We start from the raw sequence: 21,980 nt of genomic DNA, 5'->3' as shown, positions 1-21,980 counted from the left end.
TTTGACCGAAGTGTCCAGATAGGGGATGGTCGTGAGTATTCTGGAGGATGTGGAGGTGGAGATCATTGGCTTGTGGGACATATATGCGGTTGTCACAATGGAGGAGTCCATCATCATCTACTGTCCATCTTGGGTCTGAAGGTTCTGGGAGATGATTGGAGGCGATGGGATCAGTAGGAAGAGCGGCTAAAATGTCTTCTTGGAGGCTTTCGATGTCCATTACTACAGCTGCTCGTAGTACCGGAGTAGCTAGAGTTGATGCTCGTAGGGACGAAGCGAGCTGTTCCGTGGTAAATACTGGTCGGAGGTTATGAGGGTTAACTCGAGCGTAGTCCTTATCCCCCTCTTTGGGATAGACGTCCCAGCATCTGGTAAGGGAGTCTGGTTTAGCTCTGAGCTTTCCGGGACGGAAGTGGATGATGAGGTTGAAATGATGGAGGAATTCCGACCATCGCACCTGACGGCGCAAGAGGAGTTTGGTGGTGGCAAAGTATTTGAGGTTTTTGTGGTCCGTGACTATGTCAATGGGTTGGGAGGAGCCTTCTAGGTAATGCTGCCAGGTCCGGAAGGCTTCGTAGATGGCCAGGAGTTCCTTGTCGTGGGTATCGTAGTTGAGCTCCAGAGCTGTGAGCGTTCTGGAGTAGAAAGCTACCGGACAAAGTTCCAAGTCCAGACAAATAATGGAAAGGATTCTGGCGATGGCATAGTCAGAGGCATCCATTTCCACAACGATGGGAACGTCCGGCATCCAGTGCATCAACACCGGAGCTGTGGTGAATGCCTCCTTGAGTGTCTGGAAGGACTGCCGGCACTCGTCGGAGAAATTCCACAGAGTGTCTTTGCGAGTGAGGTGGGTGAGAGGGACTACGATATCCGAGTAGTTGAAAATGAAGTGATGGTAGAAATTGGTGAATCTGAGAAACGATTGAATGTCCTTGACTTTCCAGGGTTCCGGCCAGTCACAAATGGCTTGGATCTTGGTGGGTGACATGGTAAGGCTGTCCGGAGATAGCAGGTAGCCAAGGTATTCTACGGAGCTCGAGTGGAATTCACATTTTTCCAGTTTGGCATAGAGGTGATGTTTTTGGAGTTGTTGGAGAACTTCATGGACATGTAGTTTGTGGGAGGCAAGGTCTTGGGAATAGATGAGGATGTCGTCCAGATACACAATAATGCAAATGTCAAGCATGTCGGCAAAGATGCTGTTGACAAAACACTGGAAAGCCGCCGGAGCATTGGTAAGTCCTTCGGGCATGACCAACCATTCATAGGAGCCATAGCGCGTGCGGAACGCAGTTTTCCACTCATCTCCGTCTGCTACCCGGACAAGGTGATAAGCAGACTGGAGATCAATCTTGGTATAAACTTTCGCACGGCTCGGAGAGTCTAGGAGGTCGGCAATGAGGGGCAGGGGATAGCAGTCTTTCTTGGTAATCTGGTTGAGCCCTCGGAAGTCCACACAGAGACGTAGAGAGCTGTCCTTCTTTTTGACAAACAGGATGGGGGCTCTGTGTGGAGAGGAGGAAGAACGGAGCAGGCCAGCTGCGATATTTTCGTCAAGGAACTTCCGGAGAGCTTCAAGCTCTACCAGGGAGAGGGAGTAAATGGTGCCGAGGGGCGGCGCAGCTCCTTCCTCCAGGTCGATCTTTAGATCATAAGGCTGGTGTGGAGGAAGTTGACTTGCTTTGCCTTTGTCGAACACATCTGCAAATTCATGATAATCTGAAGGGATACCGGAGAGGTCCGGGGGATCAGTGGAGAGTGCGGTGGAGTGGAGGTTGACACCGGAGGGATGAAGGTAAATGCTGAACTGGGTTGACCCCTCTAGTTTGCAGGCCCGGCAGAAGGTGACAGCATTAACTAGAGATATGTGGGGGCCAGCGTTATCAGCGGAGGGACTCGGCATAGTTGGAGGAGGTACTTCCACCGGAGGAGGCAGAGATGGGGTTGGAGGGGTCAATGGCATTCCATGAGGTATTGCTCGGAATTCAATGCTGCCCGTTACCCAGTCAATCAACAGATTGTGTTGGGAGAGCCAGCTATATCCTAGAACGATAAGACAAGATGAATCCAAAGGAGTAATGTAAAACATTTTGGAGGTAACTACACCAGAGGAGAAACGGATGGGTAAATCTATAGCTTCGGTAATAGTAGTATTACAAGTACCATCAAACAGGCGGAGTGGAAGCGGAGGAATTGCATAGGTAGGGAGACTGTATTTACGGACAAAGTTAGTTTCTATAAAACAATGAGAAGAGCCACAATCTACGAGAGTAGGAAAATCGGAGATATCGGAATACGTAGGAAGAGATACATATGGACAAAGAGAAGTTGAATCGGAAAGGGCGACAGTATTGAGACGTAACTCCGGTGTGTGGGTTGAGTCAACACAACCCTCATCCTGCACGGAGTCAGGAGGGTCGCAGACTAATTTTTTTGCCTCTTCTGAGGCCTCCGGATTAGCTTCCGGGGCAACCGTGGTTGCGTGGCCTTTAGCGGCGCATGAGGTCGACTTCAAGCAGTCCCTAGCCGTATGACCAGGGCTGCCGCAGAACAAGCAGAGCTTGTTGTCCAGGCGCCTTTGCCGTTCTTCTGAAGTAAGCTTTCCATCCTTTTCAAGCTTGGAAGTGAGATCCGGAGCTTTGGAGGATGGGGTGGAGGTGGATGCTTTAGGGAACTTTGTATCATTCCCGGATCCAGATGAGCTGCTATGGTCCAGAGCGGACTGCTTAACAGGCGGAGTAGGAGTGGAGGTCTTGGTCTCACAGGAGACTTCTCCCTTGTGTTCCCAGTAGCGTGCATCGATGGTTTGGGTGAGGGTCTTGAATTCCACAAGGGTGGTAGGTTTCCCCAGGCGACTGATTTCGTCTTTGATGTGGGCCGGAAGTCCATTGTAGAACTGACAGTGTAAGGCTCCATCGCCCCACCCACGGACTTGTGAAGCAAGTCGTTGGAATTCTACAACATATTTGTTGATTCACTGACCTTCACGCATATGCAGCTGCTCAAGCTGCACTTCCGCATCACCGGCTGGGTTGTGAGGACCAAAATTGGTCTGGAGTTCCAACATGAACTTGGAATAATCTTCCATCCAGTCTGGATGGTCATGGAGTTCGTCGGACAGGAGGTCCGGTTCAAAGAATTCAAGGGCCATGCCTTTGAGGTATGACTGGGCAAAGTTTACCTTGGCTTGGTTGGAGCGGAAGGACTGGGGTTTGCTCTGGAAATTGAGCTCGCACTGTACAAAGAATGCGCGGAGTTTTCAGGGCTCAGTACCATCGAAGGTATCCGGCTCCCGGACTTTGATTCTGGAATCTTTGGAGGGCGTTGTGCGACGGCTATTGCGGGCTAGGTTATTGATGGCTTCCAATAGTCGGAGGAACACGCGATCTTGTGGGTTAAGGCCGTTGTTGTTGTTGTCCAGAGCATTGTCATCATTATTGTCCGGACCATTATCTGGATCATTATCCGGTTCATTATCCGGATCACCTCCGAAGTCATCTGGTGGGTTCCTGCCAGAAGTTCCATCATCATCACCATCTCTACTGGAATCTTCGTCGTCTGGAGGACCTCCGGCAGGGGTTCGTGTCGGGGTTTCCGGATGTTTACGATCGGTGAGTTGGGATATGCTTTGAGCTGTTCCGTGCAAGCTAGCACGGCGCTGAGAGAAGCTGGTGAATGTGTTTACTATGGGTGTGGGGTCACACCGGGTTGTAGATAGTCCAGCTGCTGCGAGGTTACTACGAGTTGTAGGAGCCATAGGAATAGGGGTAAGTATACTCGGTAAGGTGTGAGTTCGAATATACTGTTAAGGTCATGCTCAAGGGAGAGGTTACTCAAAGGGCTTCAGCTTCAGCTCGTGCGCTGCACCCCTTACCCGAGTACGTGCCCTTTAATTTCCAGGGGACAGAGGGGAAGTCCGACGGAAGTCCAGGGAGTTCCAGAGGACTTAGTGTTGGCAGAGTTCGGTGGAACTCCGGAAGGTTTATACAGGGACAGAGTAAGGCTACTATGGGAGTCCGGAGTAGAAACTGAACAGAGGTTAGACTACCCTAAGGTAGAGCCAGAGAAGTAGTCCTAAGGTTTAACCCCTAAGACTCGGAGGTGGACAAGAGGTGAGACTCAAGTCCGGAGATTGCAGGAATGAGCAGAACTAAGATGATATTTGAACTGAGGAGTTCCGGAGTATTACAGGGGTTTATATACTGTAGGTATCATGTAGGTAAATCAGTCAGCAAAGGCAAGGGCTATGTACAAAGCATGTGGAAAGTCTATTACTAAGTATAACAGATCAAAGCAGTGAAGTCGGAAATGAAGTAAGAGTGGACGGATCAGTAAGCATAGCGGAATAGGACATAACTGGTAACCGGAGCAATAGCTAATCTAAAAGGAGTTAGGGGTGAGTGTGGAGATGAGGGCGGAGCACCGGGCAGAATAGTAAGACGGAGGACCGGACTTCAATGAAGTAGATCTGGAATTCCAGATCTGGAGGTACGGGATATGACAGACACTCACCATCCCTTGACAAAGTCAAAATTCATTGCATGGCTGGCAGGCACAGCCAAAAGTGCTGGTTTGAATCCCCTGCAGGGTCACACCATAAGAATTGGTGCAACATCAGAATACCTCCTTTGCAACATGCCATTCGACATCGTAAAAACCATGGGGCAATGGGCTAGTGATGCCTTCCAAAGTTATCTTAGAGAGCATTCTCAAATTCTCACACCATACCTGCAAGCAACTCCTGCAATTCAAGATGAATTTCTGTGCCACATGATGCCTCATGTTTGATGAACAGACATTCCTTGTGAGTACTCATCCTCCTTCTAGTGCTGCAGGTGTTCTTAGTTCACTTGATGCATCGTCAGACTCCTACAGTTGTGGGAATCACAGCTCACCTTTTCCTGCAGGATATGCAGCTTGGGACCAGGAGGCACTGTGTGCCTTTGCCCAAACTGCTCAGAACTATATCTGCCTCAGTCATAGACACAATACTCTTGTAGAACAATAGTAGCAGCAATATCATTTCATGTTTCCATTTTTTTGAAGTGTCAGACTGCGTTCTAGTGACTTGCAAAGATTGAATCTTGTTGTAACTGAGAAACAAACATGCTCAGTGTTGTAAGACAATGACTGATTAAATTATAGTACCTGAGAAATGAAGAACACACTATAGGTACTATCATAAGATGTGGCATGATAGCTAGAGACAAAGAAAACATACCTCAGTGTTGTAAGACAATGCAGACTATATACTGTGGGACATGTGATGACAAGAAAAGGAAATCTATGTTAATGATGACAAAGTTGATTCCAACACACCCCCACAATGAGACAATGCAATAATTAACACAATGAGAGAAAGAGACCAGACTGGTGATGAAGGAAGAGAGGACAAGGGAGACACTTGGTGAAAATGTTGGTGACATTTTTGTGCATGGAAAGCCACTTGGGCTTGAATGTTCCTTCCTCAATGTGTGCATGAATGAAATGGTATCAGAGGTCTATATGTTTCGTGCAGGTGTGATTTGCGGCCTCCTCAGATAGTGCAATAGCTCCAGTGTTGTTGGCAAAGAGACAAAGTGGAAGGCTGAGAGGGATTGTGAGACACTTGAAGAAAGACATTAACCAGGGTCCGTCCTGGATTACAGTGGTGAGGGCCATATATTTGGCTTTGGTCAAGGATAATGCACGGGTAAGTTGTTTCTTGGATGAGTGCAACACAGGTCCTCCATTGAAGAACCACACATAACCCAAGATGGGGATGCAGTCCTCTGGGCAGCTTGCCCAGTCAGAGTTGCTGAAGCCATGTAGCTTGGGGTTTGTTGTGGCACCACCATAATGTGTGCAAAGATTAATGGTGCCCATGAGGAACCAGAGAACATATTTAGCCGCTGAGTAGTGACAAGGTTTGGGAGTACAGTTGTGTCACACGAGCTTCATGATGGCTACAGCAATGTCAGGGTGAGTGTACATGGTGAGGTAGAGTAACTTGCCAACAAGCGTCCAATACTCAGTAGTAAGATCCTCAATGAAGGGATATATGTCAATTGCACAGCCAAAGGGATGGTTGGAGTCCATAGAAAGAGTAATGGAATTGCATTCAAGCATGCCATGCTCTTTAAGGAAATATGTGATGTAGTTGGTTTGGTGCATTCAGAGCTTGTGTGTAGTGCAATTATGTTCAAACTGAATTCCCAAGTACTTTGAGACAGGTCCCAAGTCTGCAATCCTGAACCATTTGGTGATCTAACCCTTGACTTGAACCAAGAAAGGGTGGTTACTGGCTGCTGCGAGGCCATCATCCACATACTATGCAATAAAATAATGCAAATGATTCTCTCCCCCTCCCCATTGACATGGTTATACATGAAGATGGTATAGTCAGCAGCAATGTGGGAAAACCCCAAATTGGTGAGAACTTTTCTCAAAAGCTCATACCAGTTGTAGGCCACTTGCTTCAACCCATAGAGCAAGGATAAGAGATGACAAACAAGACACCTGATCCCTGGTCCAAAGCGCTTGAACCCAGGGGGTTGCCACATGTAGACATCCTCCATCAGTTTGCCCTACAAGAACGCCCGCTTCACATCAAAACTGTCCAACTCCCAATCACACTGCACTGTTAAAGCAGAGATGACACAGATGTAGGCTGCCTTAGTGACAGGAGCGAAGGTTTTCCTGAAGTCCACCCCAGGGACTTGTGAGAATCCTTGAGCAACAAGACATGCCTTGAAAATGGAACCACCCTTCTGGCCCTCCTTGAACTCAAGTACCCACCAACAACCAATTGCCTTCTAATCCTCAGGAAGGGGAACAAGCTTGTAGATGTTCATTCCCAAAATGAGGTTCATCTCCCATTTCATGGCTGCCAGCCACAAGTCATGATGTCATATACCAGATCCAACCACTCCAACAACATTGATATCCACTCTGCCCAACCCTATACCCTTTCCACTTTCCCCCCACTCCTGCTCCACCTGTCTCCACTCAGTCCAGTTGGTCTCCACATCCACTCCAACACTCCTGCTTGACCATGTTAAGACCGTGCTCAGGGGTAAGATGGAGTCTGAGGGGCTTGGCTTCAGCTCATGCGCTGCACCCCTTACCCAAGTATGTGCCCCTAATTTCGGGTTGTAGTCCAACTTGAGTTTCTACAAGCTCCAACAGGACGTTGGAGCAGAGGTCCTCCGAAGGAGGGCCGATGGACTACTAGATGAGCATGGGAACATTGGGCGGAGATTGGTCCGCCCTATGGGGGAGAGTCAAGGGCTACTGCAGTCAGATCTAACAGTAGGAACAGAGCAGAGGAAACTGCTTGAACAAAGTCTGAAGCAGAATGGAAATGCGGAGGACAGAGGTACAAGAGTATTAGCCATAAGTCCAATGCATGGGAAAGGCAGCTAAGGCACGGGAAGTCAGATGAGCAGAGAAGGCGGCCGACCTAGGGAGTCAATCCCCTAGGCCGGCAGACAGGAGTGGTCAAGGGTTTTGCCCAAGAACCAGGACAAGAGAGCAGGGCTTAGAAAAGGTAATATTCAGACTGAAGATCTACAGACAAATGTACATAAGTTTATATACTCTAAGTAAGTAGCATATCATAGCAGAAGGCTATGTGCTGAGTGTACAGACTTATTAGAAAGATGACTGAGACGTACGAGAAAGGGGCTTGGAGAACAGTATGTATGCGATGAATCAATAATCACTCAGGTATAAGGATTACCGGTGATCCGAAAGGAGGAACTATGATACTAAAAGGAGATAGGATCAGTTGAGTGGTTCCTAGTCTAGGGGTGGACCAGTGAGGCAGTCGGGTGGACCGATAGTCGGATGGAGCGACTCGAGAGGAACTGGAGGAACCGAGCAGGTTGGAAAAGCAGAGATGGTGGAGGGAGTAGGAGTAGGATTGGGTGGACCAATAGGGTGGAGGAGTGGAGCTCCAGATAGAGTCAGATAGTAGGGATATGATGTCAGAGGAAATAGGGGTAGTGTCGGAGGAGTGGAGCGAGGTTGGGCAGAGGTAGCAGGGCTAGTCCTGCTGAGATGCACTTCATGCATTTGTTGGAGAAGGAGGGATGGAGCGGATAGGGAAACAGGGGGTCGGACCAGCAGTGAGGATGTTTGCAGGTGGTACTGGAGGTGCTTGGATCCAGTATATGACAGACCGCCTCATTGGTTACCTTCTGTATAGGTTCCATTCAACTGGAACCTTTTTCCCCATTTAGATATATACTTTCCCCTTTGGAACATAGCTCTTACTTCCTGGATCACTGGTATTTCCTATAACTGCTCAATTACTGATCCATCATGTACATATTAATATCTGCTCCGACTTATGTTTTCCTCTGTAGTAATACTTAAAAATTGAATACTCAGCACATAGCCTTATGATATGGACTACTGATCACTGCCTCCTTACTTAGAAGGATATAAACATATCATGTACTTAGCTGGTAGCTCAGTCTTAATATTACTTGTCTTCCCTCAGTTTCTACTGGTGGGAATTCTCCATAGGACCTTGCTCACTCTGGACACAAGTCTCATCTTGTCATCGCCTCCACTCCTCCACTCCGACTTAGAGCTGCACTTTAAGTTAACTACTCTTACTTTCCTCCATCCAATAAATCAATTCCCTTATCCCCTTCCACTCCGACTTACTTCCCCTGCTCCATCCGCCCTGCTCCTAGTCAGCCTGCTGCTAGTAGCCTTTACTTCCCAACCCTCAAAGTGGACCAAGGTGGTCCACCCATCCTATCATCAGACAATGTTGGTCCCACTCCAAATTTGGGGCACATACTCAGCTAAGGGCACAGTGCAAGAGCTGAAGCCAAGCCCCGACCCCTCTGCTTCTCTATCCAAGCACAGTACCTAACACGCAATCAGAATGATGCATAGCCTTGTCATAAGTGTTGGGAGGGATTTTCATGTCATAGCCAGGAGCCTGAGGGTTGCATTGAGTATTGCTGCAAATGGAGATGCAGACCCATTCTGTTACAATGAGGTTGGCGAGGACATGAGGAAAGCCATGGGTTTCAGTTTCAGGATGAATGGCATCTCTGTCAATGTTGAGGGCAGGGGGCAGATGTTGAGGTGCAGGTAAGGGAAGTGGCTCTGCAACAATGGAGATGGGAGGAACAAGGTCAGCTGCACTGTCAGGAGGAGGAATGCCCTGGACACAAGCCAGGTGTAGGTCTCACTGACAGGCAAGACACACTTGATCTGCAGCAAGTTGGTCTCAAAAGAGCTTCCCACACTCAGTAGGATTGAGGATGCAACCAGAACGATGGGGTACAGCTGGATTGACTGCTGCGGCAGCAGGAAGGGCAGGTGTCATATACCTGATCCAACCGCTCCACTTATTGATATCCACTCCACCCAACAATCATACTTCCCCCACTTTCCTACCACCTCTGCTCTGTCCGCTCCCCGCTCATCCCAGTTGGCTCCTGCATCCGCTCCTACAGCTCCGCTCGACTGCCTCATCAGTTACCTTCTGCATCATCCATTCTACTGTAAATCTCCTTTCCCCATATAGGTATATACTTTCCCCATTTGCACATAGTACTTACTTCCTGGATCACCAGTACTTCCTATAACTGCTCGACTAACTGATCCGATGCATACATATTGATATCTGCCCCGACTTGTGTTTTTCACCTGTACCTACTTACAAATTATGCTCAGCACATAGCCTCCTACCAAGTACTAACTATTCACTGCCTCCTACATAGAAGTATATAAAAACATATCCTGTACTTACCTACTCCCCAGTCTTAATATTACTTGTCTTCCTGCTGTCTCTACTAGTGGGAATTCTCCGTAGGACTTTGCTCCCTCTCCAGACACAAGTATACCTTGACGTCACCTCCAACCCTCTGCTCCAACTTTAGAGCTGTGCTCTAAAGTATTCACTCTTACTTCTCCGACTCTACCAACCAATCCCCTTGCTCCCCTCCATCCCAATAAACTTCCCCCACCTTCTCCACTCCGCCCCTAGTCAGATTACCACTAGCGGCTCTTACTTCTTAACCCACCAAAGCAAACCTAAGTGGTCCACTCATCCTATCATCAGACATTGTCAGATCCACTCCAAATTCAGGGCACATACTTGGCTAAGGGCGCAGCATAAGAGCTGAAGCCAAGCCCCAACCCCTCCGCTTCTCCATCTGAGCATGGTCTCTAACAGCAGGTGGCATGGGAGCTGGTGCATGATCGATCAAAGTGTCATATCCCATACCTCCGGATCCGGAATTCCGGGTCTACTTCATTGAAGTCCAGTTCTCCATCTTACTATTCCACCCAGCGCTCCGCCTTCATCTCCGCACTCACCCCTAACTCCTTTTAGATTAGCTATTGCTCCGGTCACCGGTTATGTCCTATTCCGCTATGCTTACTGATCCGTCCACTCTTACTTCATTTCCGACTTCACTGCTTTGATCTGTTATACTTAGTAATAGACTTTCCACATGCTTTGTACATAGCCCTTGCCTTTGCTGACTGATTTACCTACATGATACCTACAGTATATAAACCCCTGTAATACTCCGGAACTCCTCAGTTCAAATATCATCTTAGTTCTGCTCATTCCTGCAATCTCCGGACTTGAGTCTCACCTCTTGTCCACCTCCGAGTCTTAGGGGTTAAACCTTAGGACTACTTCTCTGGCTCTACCTTAGGGTAGTCTAACCTCTGTTCAGTTTCTACTCCGGACTTCCATAGTAGCCTTACTTCGTCCCCACATAATCCTTCCGGAGTTCTGCCAAACTCCACCGACACTAAGTCCTCCAGAACTCCCCAGACTTCCGTCGGACTTCCCCTCTGTCCCCTGGAAATTAAAGGGCACGTACTCGGGTAAGGGGTGCAGTGCACAAGCTGAAGCCAAAGCCCTTTGAGCAACCTCTCCCTTGAGCACGACCTTAACACAAAGGGGGAGCAGGAACAGCCTCATGATCATAATCATCCTCACTGTCATCTGTAGGGGAAGGGCAAGTAAAGAATGATTCCTCAAATATGGCATCTCAAGAGTTAAAGAAAGTGCCAGTGACAGCATCCCGACAATGCTAAGCTTTCACACCAGGTGGATACCCTATAAAGATTGCCATACATGACCTCAGCCCCAGCTTCTCCTGCAACTGAGGAGGGATGCGGGCAAAACAGCGGGCCCCAAACACTCTGAGGTGTGAGACATCTGGCTTAGAGCCATGCAACATCTCATAAGGAGTGACACCAGGAGGGAGTGAGCAAGATTCAGAGCGATTAAAAAGGTATGCAGCAGTAAGAGCTGCCTCACCCCACAAGGAAGGAGGCAACCTGGCATAGTCAAGCATAGCGTACATTCTTCCCTTAATGGTGCAAATCACCCGCTCTGCTGTCCCATTCTGTTGTTGTAAGGTGCTGATAGCTGGCACGCACAATTCCCACCCCCTCCAGATCCACCATAAATGCCCCATTAAGAAACTCACCCCCATTGTCTGAACAGAAAACCTTCGCATGCAGGCCTGATTGTGTCTCCCAGCGTGTATGAATCAATTGCCAGGTGTCAAGGACCTGATTCTTGGTGGCAAGGAGCTGCAGATTCAGAAGATGGGTGTGATAATCAAGGAAAATGATGAAATAGTGCTTGCTGTGAGGTGTCAGGGTGAGAATGGGACCGCAGACATCGGAGTGAATGAGATTGAGAAAATAGACGACATGGGGAGACTCAGAAAAGAGGGATGAGGGTGGCAAGGATGCTTGCCCATAATGTATGACTTGCATTTTGACAAGGAAGAGGTGGGTGGCATGGTGGCACCGGTAGCAAAGAGTGGTAGATGACAAACGGATTCCCCCCCCCAATGTGGCTAAGATGGGCATGCCACAAGTCAAGAGTGGGTGCCGAATGTATGAATGCAGCAAGGTCAGGCAGGAATAAGGGAAAAGTGAGAGCTGGCGGTGAACATGGAGAAGCAGGTAGGAATTCAAGATTGATGTAACAGAGGCTGTTGGCCATGGGGATGCTCCTGAGTTCAGATCCTCTATATACCAACTCACAACATGGCGGAGAAGCATGAAAGGCACAGTCCCAGCCTTTGCTTAGCATCCAGCCCACAGATAAGAGATTGAGCATGGCAGAGGGGACATGCAAGCAGTTTATGAGGCAAATGCAATGTTTGCAATCCCCATGTCCAGACATGACAAGGCTCCCATGATTCATGGTCTGCACAGTGACAATGTCTGCAGTAGAGTAGGTCCAGAAGTAGGAACAGTCTTGAATGAGAGCGGTGGTCATTCCTAAATCAAGGATGGTGTTGAACCCAGCAGCCACAAGACATGAAAGAATCATGGAATTGACAGGATAGAGAGGGATGACATCAGCATCTGGTATCTCAATGATTGAGGCACAAGAAAGATCAGCAAGAAACAACTCAGCAGCCGCCTGGCAGCCCACAAAAGCTGTGATTGTGGCCAAAGGAGCAGGAGCTGTTGGAGAAGGAACCAGGGCAGGAACCGGAGCTACAACTGCAGCTGCAACCATCTCCTTCTTCTTGTTCTTTAGCCAGGGAGCTTGCCCTTCCATTCCCCCACCCTTTAAGTAACAATGTGCATGATTGTGGTCACCCTTATTGCACCCAACAGTAGTGCAAAACATGCCTTCAGGATTGTGACAGTGCTTGTGCAACCCTGTGATTGGGTTGACATTGTTAGTGGTAGGCACAGCAGCAGCATATCCAGAACCGGGCTTACTCTTGAGAGCATACTCATCAGTTAGATGTGCAGCTTCCACAGAGATACAAGTGACACATGCATCAAAGGTGAGTGGGGTTGATGAAGAGGAAACAAGGGAGATAGACTTGAATTGGGGCCATGATGCCGATCGTGGAAGATCATGTAGTAGTTTGAAGATAGCCTCCTCATTAGAGTAGGTAGCACCCATGTTGAGCAGGTGTTCACAGAGAACTGCATGCCACCCAATGTAGTTCAGAGCATCAGCCACATCTTTCATTTGAAGCACATATAGGCTTTGTCTGATCACATACTAAGAGCTGATATCTGTGTGTCCAAAATGATCTTCTAGAGTCTTCCAGGCGTCGCGAGCCAGCACTTTGTGGCTAGCAGAGATGAGCTACTGAACAGAAGTGGACAAACAATACATGATAATGGCCTTTGCCTTGAGGTCTTCAATCAACCATTCTCGGATGGTCTTGACCTCAGTGGCAGTCAGCATGCTAGGGATGACAGGTGTGGGTTTATATAAGGCATTTCCCAGAATGTCATCAGGATCTACTTTATCCATGACATGACACCAAAGATCCTCAGTGCCCAAAGAGTAAGCGACTTCATGCTTCCATGCGAAGTAAGTGTCCAAACCCATCAGTTCTGGAATGTGGTCAAGCTTCCCCATGTCAAAAGAAGAGACTTAGATGTATGATAATAGTGAGTTGCCAAAACCACTGTGGGTACAACAAGTGCAGTGGAGAGAAATCGATCTACTACGAAGTTGGGTCTTTGCTGCCTTCTGCCTCACTTGAGAACAAGCACATTCGACCCTAAAGGGGATTGCTACTAGGGAGTGCTAATCTCTGTCTAAGCAACCCTATTCAACCCTACCACAGGTAAGATGAGGATCTGCAAAAATGCGGAACAAGCGGAACTCAAGCGGAACAAGTGGAACTCAAGCAGAACCCAAGCGGAATGGAACGAAATGAAGTGGAACTCAACTGGATACAATGCAGAACATAAGGAGTCATTGGAACTTGCAGGTCAAGTCGAAGGAAGTATATCACAAGGTTAGATTGATAGTGGGCATAAGTCAAAGCAGTCCTCTAGTAAGGTGAAGGAAAAGTGGGAAGGTAAAAGATGGGATTCAATAAAAAACACCCAAGCCCTGAGTACCACTACTTAAAGGGAAGATTATTTTCAAGGAACACTGAGGTACAGGTAGTAAACTTCTCAGGAAGCAGAAGTGAAGGCAGGCAGTGCACATGGGCGCAATACTCTGGAATAGGGGTCCGTGCCATAAGGGCATGTGTCAGTGTGATCCGGATAACGTTAGGAACAACGGGAAGAGAGATACAGCGTACCAATGGACCTGGAAGGATGGGGACAGGACATGTGAAGGTTGTCCGACGATGCACAGGAATATCGGATAGTGCGGGCGGGTTCCGAAGGATGCTCAGGAATGCGGAACTCATTGGACGATGCGTGGGAAACGCGGAATGTGCAGAATATGCAGAACTGATGTGAGACGATGCAGAAAGGACAGGGTTTTATGCTTACAGTGGGGGAATTCCCCACACCACACAATGTGTTCCTAAGTTCAAGAGTTGGTGATTTCATTCAGAAATTGGGGCTCATAACCTGTTGGAACTGAGAAATGAACACACTCAGTGTTGTAAGACAACAACTGATTCAATTATAGTACCTGAGAAATGAACACACTATAGGTACTATTGTAAGATGTGGTGTGATAGCTAGAGACAAAGAAAACATACCTCAGTGTTGTAAGACAATGACTGAGGTGTGAGAGATGAGACAATGTGGACTATATACTGTGGGATGATGACAAGAAAAGGAAATCTATGTTAACAATGACGAAGTTGATTCCAACAAATCTGAATCAACATGTAGCTGGTAATATGTGAGTGCCATACCATATGAGCCAGATCCCAAAATGTCTCCCAGCCTAAACCTTCTGTCAACTCGAACAGGGACCTTATCCATCATATACAATAGCCTAGCTACCTAAGAGTAGAAAAATCCAATGGGAAATCCAACCAACACTGAGAGGCATCAAGAAAAGGCACAACTGCTGTGTTTATATTTCAGCTTGAATTGGCTTAAGCTGGCTTAAAGCAGCTCAAGCCACGCTTCATATTTTTTTGGCTTGTAGAAGTTCACATGGCTAACGAGTCGGAGCAAGTCAGTAATCAGTGGCTTGGCTCACGGGGATTGCCGAAATTCTGACCTGACGGTAAATACCGAACCAGAACGGGCCGTAGCCGAGCCGTGGCACTACTAATAGTCCATAAAGAGAAGGCGATAGGAGTCTTCCAGATGTAAAGCCTCCATTCTGTGAGCCTGTGAGGTAAAGTACCAACTTATCTTGCATGAGGCGTACTCTGTGTATGTAACATTGTATAGTAAGCAATTTGTCTCGACCCCAACGTTCTGGAAAGCGGTGTTTTCTTTGAAAACAACACCACTGGTGCTTCCCGGACCGGTCTAGTTCGAGACTAGTGTTTAAGTAGGAGAGTACCACGGGCTTTTCGATGCAGTATCGTGAATATGGAACAAATGTCTTCTATCCACATGCTTGCAGTGCTCATAATAATACAGTGCGATATCATACATGGCGGATGCTCTATATCACTGCTCGGTGTCCTTAGCTATGCCTTGGACAATTTCGAATTTCTTTTGGCTGACGGCGTCAAAAACCAACTCGGAATCCCTTCGCCGATCAATCTACATCCAATTTAAGCGAGAGCCCTTGTATGACTGGGGAAGTCTTACATTTCGATATTCAAGAGGAAAATGATCATCCTAATTTCCTGGTTAGTTGTTGATCTTTGGGAAAGCTTGGGCATCGTGAGCCGAGCAAAAGAATATGACGAACCCTTCTCTCAGATTGCTCTCCATTGACAACAGTGAAGTCGGTGTAAGGGTTATCTCGTGGACGAGCTACCAACGTCGACATGAGGGAAATTGTGTGAAATTGTGCGAGAGATTGGTTGAAGACGAGATGCCTTTGGAATATTAATTTTCAGTCACCAGACAAGAGATGCACTTACATGCCGTTGGTCTGGCGAAATCAAAACTGTGAGCTCAACTTTAACATGCTGCGCCAGCGGACTCACAAGCGCTATATATACGGCCAGGACGATGAGGGTCCATATTGCTGTCAACAGACCAGTCTGTAGAGTGACTAAAATGCCCATTTCCCGCTGAGTAACACAAAATCAACTAGAAGCCACGCACCTCGTATTATCTTTTTAATGATATGGTCGGTGTCCATGAAACCGGTTTTGTGTTCCCTCTGAAATATGTTAAAGAAGGTATGCCCGTATCAAATCAGCAATGACAGACCAGTGAACGGACAAGCAGCCCGGTGATCAGGAGGTTGTCCACCGCAGAAGAAGCAAGCCCAATGACGAATACGACTTCGAATCTATGAAACTGGGTGAACACGGGCACCATATTGATCGCAATTGTAGTTCCAATGCCACAAACTGGCAGCCATGAGATATTAACGGTGGGTTTGAACAGTTGGACTACCCACGGAATGCGGCAGTCGCGAGAAAGACTATGATTCCGACTAGCCATACACTAGACGTCAGAATGCGGATTCTCCAGGCGAAGAACAGTTGGACGAGGGTGGATATAGTGCCCTTGTGCATTGTCAGCCGGCAACAGAAGCTCACGATCGAAACAAGAATACCGTGATGCCAGGTACTGGTAATGATATGGGCGATTACTGAGATGACAGATGACTACTGAAACGAAGTACGCACATAAGGAAAAGACTGGAACCGTCGAATGAGACAACCACGCCGGAAGGATTACGAAGAAATAACACACCCCAGTTGGCTCTGGATAGAGCATTTTCATCCCCTAGTAGCAAACGGTTTGGATTATACATCCAGTAAAATACGCACAAACACACCAAAGTGAATGATAAGAGTGTCATACAAAAAGACAAACTCCAGGATCACGTTGACTGTGGACAATAACCAAAGGGTTGTCACCTGAAAGTAGAATCAACCAGCTGTCCACCCAGTTGAAAGTTACTCCATACAAGAAGTCGTATCCATCCACCGTCACTGGCAGAGATTTGATCATCAAGTGAGGATTCATACTAGATACCATTGCTCACCTTTTGAAGGAAGAAAAGTATAAGAGCACTGATGTAACCAGCGCGCCGTACAGAATTGTGTTAAGAACAAAGCCTACGAGCAATGGGCCAAACCTGATTGAGTGCGCTGGTAAGACTAGCGGGTATCTGATGAATTTCAAGACCTACGAAATACCAGCAACAGTGAGTGGCATCACGACCAACGTGCTGCTCAACTCCTTCAAGCGATGAGGGGACTATCTTAGAGACTGGGAAGATGGCAACGCTTTCATAGTACTAGATGCTGGGGCATCCGCATTTTATTCTCATCCGATTAAGAAGAGTACGTCTTCAGGGTTTAAGTCAGGGTGGTTCTGCCATTCTGCACGGATTACGAGACTTTTTTGTTCTATTTTGGAAGGTGACATTAGATCTCGAGCTTATTTACACGGGTTGACAACTTGACCTAGACTCCAGAGGAACGAGCAAGGTTGGGGCAAGAGCCAGGATGAGTCATACGTACTATTAGTGGACAGAGTGCACAGTGTAGCTATTACGTCGACTTGACCCTCAGAATACCAGATTTCGGAACTTTCCACTCAGCGCAGTACTACTTCTAGAGATCTGTTTACTTGGTGGAGGTGTTGTGTGACCCTACTTTTCATTATGTCAAACTTGTTCGGTCTCGCATAAAAATGATGGCAAACTCGTTCAGCCTCGCATAATATTGAGCTTGCCTTAGCAACCTTTGAGTAACCTAACCTGGTATGACTGAGATACGAGTAGTCTCCGACTATATAGTGACCGATCAGACGGAAGCCGAGTCTCGATCGCTCCTTCTTAATAATGAGTAAGATACAATTTCGGGAAATGAAATTCAGACCGAGGGGCTTGGGATGTCATCAAAAGTCGGACTTTGTAATACTTTTCTAACGAGACAAAACTGTGACCAAGTGTGATATGTTGAGACGCGAGGGAGTATCCTACAACGAACAAACTTAGTGCATGCGAAGCATTTCATCGAGTCCAGCTTCCCACGTCGTCAAATCTCCCTCCCGCTCATTTAGGCGCCTCATATTCCCTCCTTTTTTAATCGAGGTAGCGGCGAGTATTTCGCCGAACTTGCGTTCGCAGTGCCCATGGTGGGAAATGCACCACCAGATGATACTTTCCGCGGATGGGGCCCTTCCCAAAGTTCTGTTGCACCGCTCTGCACAGGGCGGGGCTATCTTCAATAGGCAAAGAAGCGTACGCCAAAAGATTCGTAGAACCATAGAGGGCCCCGGGTCAAGCCTAACATAGATGAGCAGAATATATACCGACATAGGGGTGGATAAGTCAAAGGACGTACAAATGACACCTGTGGCATGATCGGAAATGAGCGTGCCAAGGGCACTATAATTGCCGTCAATGACCCATCCCTTGGAGTACTCCGTCATTGCAGCAGTAACTCTACTTGAACTCGTCATTTGAAGATATGGTCCATCCGGGTCCCCAGAAAAGTGCATCCAGAGAAATGTGTGGCACAATGAGTGTACATGCGCTCAAGGTCGACTTCAAAGAGTCAACGATGCTATGAGTTTCAATAATTATTTTTCGAAGCTCACCTTGCCAGTGCCTAACAAAGACCTACGACAATTATGATACCATGAGCAAACGGCGTGCGCAACACCATTACCCGCAATACGAACTCTATAGTTGCCCTCACCGTCACCAAGTAGCGGCGGGATATTCATGATGTGGAACAGACTATCGAAGGAGTTGACTATAGACCTATTGACTCACCGGTTCCGCCTTCCATCAAGTTCCTATTTCCGGAGCTGCTCACACAGGCGAACTGGTTCAACTGGCGAGGTGTCTTGGTGGAAAGCTTGCAAACCAGTCCTTCGCAACAGCTATATATGATGAGTGGAAACAAAGTGGAAAACCGAAGCCGTCGAGAATGGCAGTCCATGCGAACCTATGAAACGTCGTCAACTTCGTCCTCGGCCTCGGCCTTGTCATAATCATCCATCCCAACATCACCGCAGATTCCTTCTGGGATGGAACTTGGTTCAGGGACATGTTTCGGGTTTCATCTGCTCTCTAGACTTCAGGTCTGGAGAACGACCATAACTAAAATGACATACCCTTCCTTCTTTGGCGAACACATCAAAAGCTCTCATTGGCACATTCCATCGTACCATGCTATTTAAGGTAGCAGTACGGACTTGAGTTATGCCAGGTTATCATTGCCTCGCGCTGCGGCTTGGTGAGGCTCCACCGGAGTGACTCGCGAAAGAGGTCGAGAGAAGATCGAAGAGTTGATTGCGTGGCATACGAGCCATATGGACCCATCGTTCAGATGTGCTTGGGGCATGTGCTGGCATGGATCTCCATGAGGAGTCGGGTTAAGTAGTCGCAAGCGATGTTTTGAATAAGTAGAAACAGACCATCATATCCGCGGATCAAACAATTCTGAGTTGACTTGCAGTTCAATCAAACAGTAATACTACTTGGGGTATTAATATTATATTTGAAATTCAAATCAAATGCGGCTTTCGATAAGATGTCAATATTATGAACTGGACTAAGACTTAAAGAGACTACTACCAAGAGGTTGCACCTTGGCTTGTTCTAACGAGACAAATCATCACAAGCGTGCCAAGCGCCGTATGTTGAGACGTTGGGAAGTATTCAATCGTACGAGTACAACGAGCAGATTACCACTTAGCGTGTGTGCAGCATCTCCTCGAATCCAGCCTTCCATGTCGTTAAATCGCCATCCCACTCATTGAGGCGCCTCATATTCCCTCCTTTTTCAATCGAGGTACGAGCGAGCATTCCACCGAACTTGCGTTTGCAAAATCCATGGCGGGAAATGCAGTACCAGATGATGCCTTTCGTTGATAAGACCTCTCCCCAAGTTTCATCGCATCCTTCTGCGCAGGTCGGAATTATGTTCAACAGGCAAAGAAGCGTACGCCAAAAGATTCGTGGCAAGTACAACCATAGAGGTGGGTCGAGCCCTAAAAACGGGAGGGTGCAGATATGATACGCCGGCATAAGCCTACGGTACATAAGGGTAAGCCAAAAGACGTACAAATGACATCTGTTGCATGATCGGAGATGAGCGTGCCAAGGGTACTATAGTAATTGCCGTCAATGACCCATCCCTTGTTGCGCGACATCGCAGCGGAAACTTTCTCCTCGAACTCGTCATTTGAATTCGGCATTGTCCACCCAGGTCCCCAGAAAAATGCATCCAGAGAGATGTGTGGCACATTGAGTTTCATGGCAATATACGCGCTTACAGTCGACTTCAAAGAGTTAATTCTAGGAGCTCAACATTTTTTCTAAGCTCACCTTGCCAGTGCCTAGCAAGACCTGAGTCAATAAGCAATAAGATGAGAAGACGGCGTGCGCACCACTATTGCCCACGACATGTACTCTATAGTTGCCCTGACCGTCACCAAGTAACGACGGGATATTCATGGTATGAGTCAAGTTGAAGTAACAGCGCAATCGAGGTTCTGCCTTCCATCAGATTCCATTTCGGGAGTCAAGCTGTGCTCACAGCCTGCAGACGAACTGATTCAACTGGGTATTTTAATGGGAAGCTTGCTAACCAGTCTTTCACAACAACTATATATACATGATGAGTAGCAAAGAACCATCGAGACCTGTCCATGATACAAACCTATGAAACTTCCTCCATGTCGTCATCTTCATCCTCGTCCTCGTCATAATCATCCAACCCAACGTCACCTTCTGGAATGGAACTTGGTCCAGGGACATTTTCAGCTTTCATCTGCTCGCTACACTTCAGTTCCGAAGAACGACCATGACTAAAATGACATACCCCTTCTTTGGCGAACACATCATTTAGTTCCCACATTCCATTGTGCTCTCCGCTCCTATTTAAGGTAGCAATAGCACCAAGGACCTCCTTGAGATATGCCTCGGGCTGCTGGGTGCGTTCGCGTAGTGGTTTGATGCCCCATCGGGGTTGCTCGCGAAAGAGTGTGAAGAGAAGATCGAGAAGTTGATTGCGTGGCATACGCGCCATACGCTCAAAGGTGCCCTTGGCAGGTTTCGGTTTGGATTTCTATGAGCTGAGGTTAGTTGCCAGCGACAATCCGAATACGTAGAAACAGACAATCATATTCGCAAACGATCCCGAGTTGACCCCACTGCTCAACCTGTTGATACCTCCACGGCTAACACCGGCCTCTTCTATCATTAGGATCTGTCTTCGCGGGGTATTATACTTTCGAGTTCGCTCGCGCATTTGTTGCCTGTATGACTCGTTGAACAGAGGACGCAAGTTACATTCGTGTTTAATGCGACCCGTTAGAATAGTCGTTCTAGCTCGAGGGTTATATGAAGGCGCGTTTGGTCCGGAAGGTCCAGGGTCTTTGGGACGTTCTGCGACTACCAGCTGATTCTCGACGTCCTCATTCACCATTTCAAGTTCATATCTGTCTACTTGCATGGTCCCCTCACCAGAAGGTATGAAAGCCGCGTCCGGAGAAAAGACCGGCAGGTCGAGATCCCGTGGGGTTGGGTCATTTGGGTCAGGCGGTAAGAACAAGAAGATGCGGGGGGATCGACCAGATGGGCCGATGGCATTTTTGTATACCCGGATTGTGGCAAGATGAATGTCCTCTGTGTCAATGGCCGCCCAGCGAACCATGAGGTGTTTTGGTATCTTCAGTCGCAAACGAGCATTAGAAAGCCCTGAAAGTGAAAGGAATCGAGAGGTTCCGAGAGGGTAAAGGGTAGCAACTCTCTACCCGTTTTTCAACAGCCATAGCGCGGGGGAAGCTCACCTTGACAAGCCAAACTCTCCCGTTTCCCTTGTCCAACATTAGCTCTTCATCAGGGTCTGGTTGGATTTCTTCATCGTTGTGTTCGGCCTCGAAAGGCTTCTTCTCGTCTTCGATGGTTAAATCATCCATGAAAGTCAGTGTCAAGCTGAGGTTGGTCGCATTTAATTGCTGACGTAACCGACGCTCAGAATCTCACCGTAAACTGCAACTTGCGAACCTTGGACAACCCTATGTATATAGTACTCAAGCTTAAGCTTAAGCGCTAGCAACCGCCGAGGAACTTTCGTGAGGTGCAGGCTAGGCGTATTATTAGTACAAAAGCATCACTGATGAGAAAAACCTAGCTACCCGAGGCGATCCCA

General features: G+C 47.7%; 6 protein-coding genes across 6 annotated transcripts; all 6 read right to left on the bottom strand.

Annotated features, from left to right (window-relative positions):
* Positions 1 to 11,701: 11,701 nt before the first annotated feature.
* EDB91DRAFT_1252892 (uncharacterized protein) lies at positions 11,702 to 12,982 on the bottom strand (the record flags this gene model as incomplete). Its single annotated transcript, XM_041323574.1, has 1 exon — positions 11,702 to 12,982. One exon carries the CDS (start codon positions 12,980 to 12,982, stop codon positions 11,702 to 11,704), a length of 1,281 nt encoding a protein of 426 aa, XP_041172781.1.
* Positions 12,983 to 13,015: 33 nt separating this feature from the next.
* EDB91DRAFT_1252891 (uncharacterized protein) lies at positions 13,016 to 13,381 on the bottom strand (the record flags this gene model as incomplete). Its single annotated transcript, XM_041323573.1, has 2 exons — positions 13,016 to 13,088; positions 13,131 to 13,381. The coding sequence occupies 2 exons, from the start codon at positions 13,379 to 13,381 to the stop codon at positions 13,016 to 13,018; spliced, it is 324 nt and encodes a 107-aa protein (XP_041172780.1).
* Positions 13,382 to 15,028: 1,647 nt separating this feature from the next.
* On the bottom strand, positions 15,029 to 17,344 carry EDB91DRAFT_1158837 (uncharacterized protein). Its single transcript, XM_041319712.1, has 15 exons — positions 16,997 to 17,344; positions 16,850 to 16,942; positions 16,772 to 16,796; positions 16,640 to 16,721; positions 16,555 to 16,587; positions 16,488 to 16,499; positions 16,415 to 16,428; positions 16,256 to 16,364; positions 16,063 to 16,205; positions 15,955 to 16,012; positions 15,834 to 15,901; positions 15,768 to 15,778; positions 15,593 to 15,722; positions 15,490 to 15,519; positions 15,029 to 15,441 (listed from the first exon to the last, which is right to left on the bottom strand). Exons 1-15 carry the CDS (start codon positions 17,020 to 17,022, stop codon positions 15,346 to 15,348), a joined length of 930 nt encoding a protein of 309 aa, XP_041172779.1. The 5' UTR covers positions 17,023 to 17,344; the 3' UTR covers positions 15,029 to 15,345.
* A 357-nt stretch (positions 17,345 to 17,701) lies between these two features.
* Positions 17,702 to 18,482, bottom strand: EDB91DRAFT_803346 (uncharacterized protein). The gene has a single exon (XM_041328445.1). It carries the CDS (start codon positions 18,313 to 18,315, stop codon positions 17,806 to 17,808), a length of 510 nt encoding a protein of 169 aa, XP_041172778.1. The 5' UTR covers positions 18,316 to 18,482; the 3' UTR covers positions 17,702 to 17,805.
* A 1,034-nt stretch (positions 18,483 to 19,516) lies between these two features.
* On the bottom strand, positions 19,517 to 20,281 carry EDB91DRAFT_1252889 (AAA domain-containing protein; the record flags this gene model as incomplete). Its single annotated transcript, XM_041323572.1, has 4 exons — positions 19,517 to 19,815; positions 19,890 to 20,106; positions 20,153 to 20,163; positions 20,215 to 20,281. The coding sequence occupies 4 exons, from the start codon at positions 20,279 to 20,281 to the stop codon at positions 19,517 to 19,519; spliced, it is 594 nt and encodes a 197-aa protein (XP_041172777.1).
* Positions 20,282 to 20,452: 171 nt separating this feature from the next.
* On the bottom strand, positions 20,453 to 21,754 carry EDB91DRAFT_1158801 (transcription initiation factor IIF, beta subunit). Its single transcript, XM_041319711.1, has 4 exons — positions 21,619 to 21,754; positions 20,946 to 21,497; positions 20,649 to 20,894; positions 20,453 to 20,597 (listed from the first exon to the last, which is right to left on the bottom strand). Exons 1-4 carry the CDS (start codon positions 21,745 to 21,747, stop codon positions 20,487 to 20,489), a joined length of 1,038 nt encoding a protein of 345 aa, XP_041172776.1. The 5' UTR covers positions 21,748 to 21,754; the 3' UTR covers positions 20,453 to 20,486.
* Positions 21,755 to 21,980: the final 226 nt, after the last annotated feature.

The sequence above is a fragment of the Suillus paluster genome (genome assembly GCF_016628075.1).
Source record: "Suillus paluster strain FC165 chromosome Unknown EDB91scaffold_75, whole genome shotgun sequence".
Lineage (NCBI taxonomy): Eukaryota > Fungi > Basidiomycota > Agaricomycetes > Boletales > Suillaceae > Suillus > Suillus paluster.
Note: the sequence above shows the minus strand (reverse complement) of the source record. Positions and strands in the feature narration are given on the sequence as shown.

Bases quoted from the DNA above. Each gene is read 5' to 3' on its own strand.
- EDB91DRAFT_1158837 (XM_041319712.1), bottom strand. From the start codon at position 17,022: ATGCCACTCACTGTTGCTGGTATTTC. The intron at 16,797-16,849 runs GTGAGCAATGGT...AATCTCTGCCAG, and splicing joins TACTTTTCTTCCTTCAAAAG to TGACGGTGGATGGATACGAC. The intron at 16,206-16,255 runs GTGGGTAGTCCA...CATGGCTGCCAG, and splicing joins TCTCGCGACTGCCGCATTCC to TTTGTGGCATTGGAACTACA.
- EDB91DRAFT_1158801 (XM_041319711.1), bottom strand. From the start codon at position 21,747: ATGGATGATTTAACCATCGAAGACGAGAAGAAGCCTTTCGAGGCCGAA. The intron at 21,498-21,618 runs GTGAGCTTCCCC...TTGCGACTGAAG, and splicing joins GGAGAGTTTGGCTTGTCAAG to ATACCAAAACACCTCATGGT. The intron at 20,895-20,945 runs GTCTGTTTCTAC...CTCAGCTCATAG, and splicing joins GATCGTTTGCGAATATGATT to AAATCCAAACCGAAACCTGC.
- EDB91DRAFT_803346 (XM_041328445.1), bottom strand. From the start codon at position 18,315: ATGCACTTTTCTGGGGACCCGGATGGACCATATCTTCAAATGACGAGT.